Source organism: Bos indicus x Bos taurus, chromosome 3 (genome assembly GCF_003369695.1).
Source record: "Bos indicus x Bos taurus breed Angus x Brahman F1 hybrid chromosome 3, Bos_hybrid_MaternalHap_v2.0, whole genome shotgun sequence".
Lineage (NCBI taxonomy): Eukaryota > Metazoa > Chordata > Mammalia > Artiodactyla > Bovidae > Bos > Bos indicus x Bos taurus.
In genome coordinates, this window is record NC_040078.1 from 54,949,518 (window position 1) to 54,953,421 (window position 3,904).

General features: G+C 42.6%; 1 protein-coding gene across 1 annotated transcript; it reads left to right on the forward strand.

Moving 5' to 3' along the window:
- Positions 1 to 1,861: 1,861 nt before the first annotated feature.
- Positions 1,862 to 3,193, forward strand: LOC113889648 (heterogeneous nuclear ribonucleoprotein A1-like). Its single transcript, XM_027536635.1, has one exon. The coding sequence runs from the start codon at positions 1,901 to 1,903 to the stop codon at positions 2,798 to 2,800; it is 900 nt and encodes a 299-aa protein (XP_027392436.1). The 5' UTR covers positions 1,862 to 1,900; the 3' UTR covers positions 2,801 to 3,193.
- Positions 3,194 to 3,904: the final 711 nt, after the last annotated feature.

Genomic DNA, 3,904 nt, shown 5'->3' on the forward strand with positions numbered 1-3,904 from the left:
ATCCAGCAATCCCACTGCTGGGCATACACACTGAGGAAACCAGAAGGGAAAGAGACATGTGTACCCCAATGTTCATCGCAGCACTGTTTATAATAGCCAGGACATGGAAGCAACCTAGATGCCCATCAGCAGATGAATGGATAAGAAAGCTGTGGTACATATACACAATGGAGTATTACTCAGCCATTAAAAAGAATACATTTGAATCAGTTCTAATGAGATGGATGAAACTGGAACCTATTATACAGAGTGAAGTAAGCCAGAAAGAAAAACACCAATACAGTATACTAACGCATATATATGGAATTTAGAAAGATGGTAACAATAACCCTGTGTACGAGACTGCAAAAGAGACACCGATGTATAGATCAGTCTTATGGACTCTGTGGGAGAGGTAGAGGGTGGGGAGATTTGGGAAAATAGCATTGAAACATGTATAATATCATGTATGAAACAAGTCGCCAGTCCAGGTTCGATGCACGGTACTGGATGCTTGGGGCTGGTTCACTGGGATGACCCAGAGGGAGGGTAGGGGAGGGAGGAGGGAGGTCGGTCAGGATGGGGAACGCGGGTATACCTGTGGCGGATTCATTTCGATATTTGGCAAAACTAATACAATATTGTAAAGTTTAAAAATAAAATTAAAAAAAAAAATTGACAACAGCACTTTACATTCATGAAGAAGGGTCGAGATAAACTTTAGAACTTATCATTTACAAAATATTAATCAAACAAAGCAAGAAAGGAAACAAGGGAGGAGACAGGCAGAATTCATGCATTGTTGCCCAGATTTTCTCAAATTAGACTTAAATACAGCCTTAAATTCTATGGACACACTGATATGTCATTTGAGAACCTGACACCAATTTCTTGAAAGCTTAGTTAAGAAATAACTTTCGACAACAGCCAAGATGGAATTTTAGAAAGACCCTGAGCTCAAGAGTCGGACACGACTGAGCGACTGATCTGATCTGAGCTTTCTTCCACTTATGAGCACACCAAACCAAAACTACTTGCAGAGAAACAATCAATGGAAAAGATGGGAAAATACCAGAATAGATCTTCTGTAATTAAAGACATAAGGAGGGAATGACAAGGAGATTGGTAGGAGGGGCAAAATCACAATATCATCAGATCCCATACACCCTGAGTGAGGGAACCCTCAAACTGGAGAATAATCATATTGTAGAGGTTCTCCTGCAGGAGCGAGAGTTCTGAGCCCCACTTCAGGCTCTTGAACACAGGACTCCAATACCAGAAAGATGAGCCCCAGAGCATCTAACTTTGAAGGCCAATAGGGCATAGTTTCAGGAATCCCACAGAACTTTGGGAAATAGAGACTCAGTCTCAAACCGCACACATAAAATTTCACTCGCATGAGGACCCAGAGAAAAAGCAGCAATTTGATAGGAGCCTGGGCCAGTCCTACTGGCTAATTTTGGAGTCTCCTGCAGAGGCGAGGTGGTGATTGTAGATCACCCTGGAGACACGGATTCTGGGTGGCAACCATATTGAGGAACTTTGAACCACATGAACACTCTTGGCAGCTGCCACATGGACTCTTCAGTGCCAAGATCTGTCCCTACCCAAAAGGTTGAAGACAATTTGAGAGACCCTATACCATTAAGCTGACACATATTTTCAGTGTAGTATAGGGGTCCTAGAGGAGAAGAGAGAGAGGGAGGGGGATGAGAATATAACTGAAGACATCATAGGTGAAAACCTCCCTAACCTGGAAAAGGAAACAGACACTAGAATCTAGGAAGTGGAGAGTGTTTCACATAACATGAATCCAGAGCAAAACACCAAGATACATTATAATTAAAAAGACAACCAACTTTCTGCCCGTGGACGCCACCGAGAAAGCATCGTTGAAGTCTTCCCCACCTCCACTGCCATCATGTCTAAATCAGAGTCTCCCAAAGAGCCGGAACAGCTGCGGAAGCTCTTCATCGGAGGATTGAGCTTTGAAACAACCGATGAGAGTCTGAGGAGCCATTTTGAGCAATGGGGAACGCTCACAGACTGTGTGGTAATGAGGGATCCAAACACCAAGCTCTCCAGAGGCTTTGGGTTTGTCACATACACCACGGTGGAGGAGGTGGATGCGGCCATGAATGCAAGGCCACAGAAGGTGGACGGAAGAGTTGTGGAACCAAAGAGGGCCGTCTCAAGAGAAGATTCTCAAAGACCTGGTGCCCACTTAACTGTGAAAAAGATTTTTGTTGGTGGCATTAAAGAAGACACTGAAGAACATCACCTGAGAGATTATTTTGAACAGTATGGAAAAATTGAAGTAATTGAAATCATGACTGACCGAGGCAGTGGCAAAAAGAGAGGCTTTGCTTTTGTAACCTTTGATGACCATGACTCCGTAGACAAGATTGTCTTTCAGAAATACCACACTGGGAATGGCCACAACTGTGAAGTGAGAAAAGCCCTGTCTAAGCAAGAGATGGCTAGTGCTTCATCCAGCCAGAGAGGTCGAAGTGGTTCTGGAAACTTTGATGGCGGTCGTGGAGGTGGTTTTGGTGGGAATGACAACTTTGGTCGTGGAGGAAACTTCAGTGGTCGAGGTGGCTTTGCTGGCAGCCGTGGTGGTGGCGGATATGGTGGCAGCGGGGATGGATATAATGGATTTGGTAATGATGGAAGCAATTTTGGAGGTGGCGGAAGCTACAATGATTTTGGCAATTACAACAATCAATCCTCAAATTTTGGACCCATGAAAGGAGGAAACTTTGGAGGCAGAAGTTCTGGCCCCTATGGTGATGGAGGCCAATACTTTGCCAAACCATGAAACCAAGGTGGCTATGGTGGCTCCAGCAGCAGCAGTAGCTATGGCAGTGGCAGGAGGTTTTAATTACTGCCAGGAAACAAAGCTTAGCAGGAGAGGAGAGCCAGAGAAGTGACATGGAAGCTACAGGTTACCACAGATTTGTGAACTCAGCCAAGCACAGTGATGGCAGGGCCTAGCTGCTACAGAGAAGACATGTTTTAGACAATACTCATGTGTATGAGCAAAAAAACTCGAGGACTGTACTTGTGACTAATTATGTAACAGGTTATTTTAGTTTCTGTTCTGTGGAAAGTGTAAAGCATTCCAACAAAGGGTTTTAATGTAGATTTTTTTTTTTTTTTTTTTGCACCCATGCTGTTGATTGCTAAATGTAATAGTCTGATCATGACGCTGAATAAATGTCTTTGGAAAAAAAAAAAAAAGACAATCAGAAACTATAAAACTAGAGGAAAACATAGGCAAAACACTCTCTGAGATAAATCGCAGCAAGATCCTCTATGACCCACCTCCCAGAGTAATGGAAATAAAAGCAAAAATAAACAAATGGGACCTAATTAAACTTAAAAGCTTTTGCACAATGAAGTAAGCTATAAGCAAGGTAAAAAGAGCCTTCAGAATGGGAGAAAATAATAGCAAATGCAGCAACTGACAAAGAATTAATCTCAAAAATATATAAGTAGCTCATGAAGCTCAATTCCAGGAAAATAAATGACCCAACCAAAAAATGAGCCAAAGAACTAACAGACATTTCTCCAAAGAAGACATACAGATGGCTAACTAACACATTAAAATATGCTCAACATCACTCATTATCAGAGAAATGCAAATCAAAACCACAATAAGGTACCATCTCATGCCAGTCAGAATGGCTGCTATCCAAAAGTCTATAAGCAATAAATGCTGGAGATGGTGTGAACAAAAAGGAACCCTCTTGCACTGTTGGTGGGAATGCAAACTAGTACAGCCACTATGGAGAACAGTGTGGAGATTCCGTAAAAAACTGGAAATAGAACTTCCATATGACCCAGGAATCCAACTGCTGGGCATATACACCAAGGAAACCAGAATTGAAAGAGACACATGTACCCCAATGCTCATCGTAGC

What these genes read in the sequence shown, in the direction of transcription:
- LOC113889648 (XM_027536635.1), top strand. Translation starts at nt 1,901, where the DNA reads ATGTCTAAATCAGAGTCTCCCAAAGAGCCGGAACAGCTGCGGAAGCTC.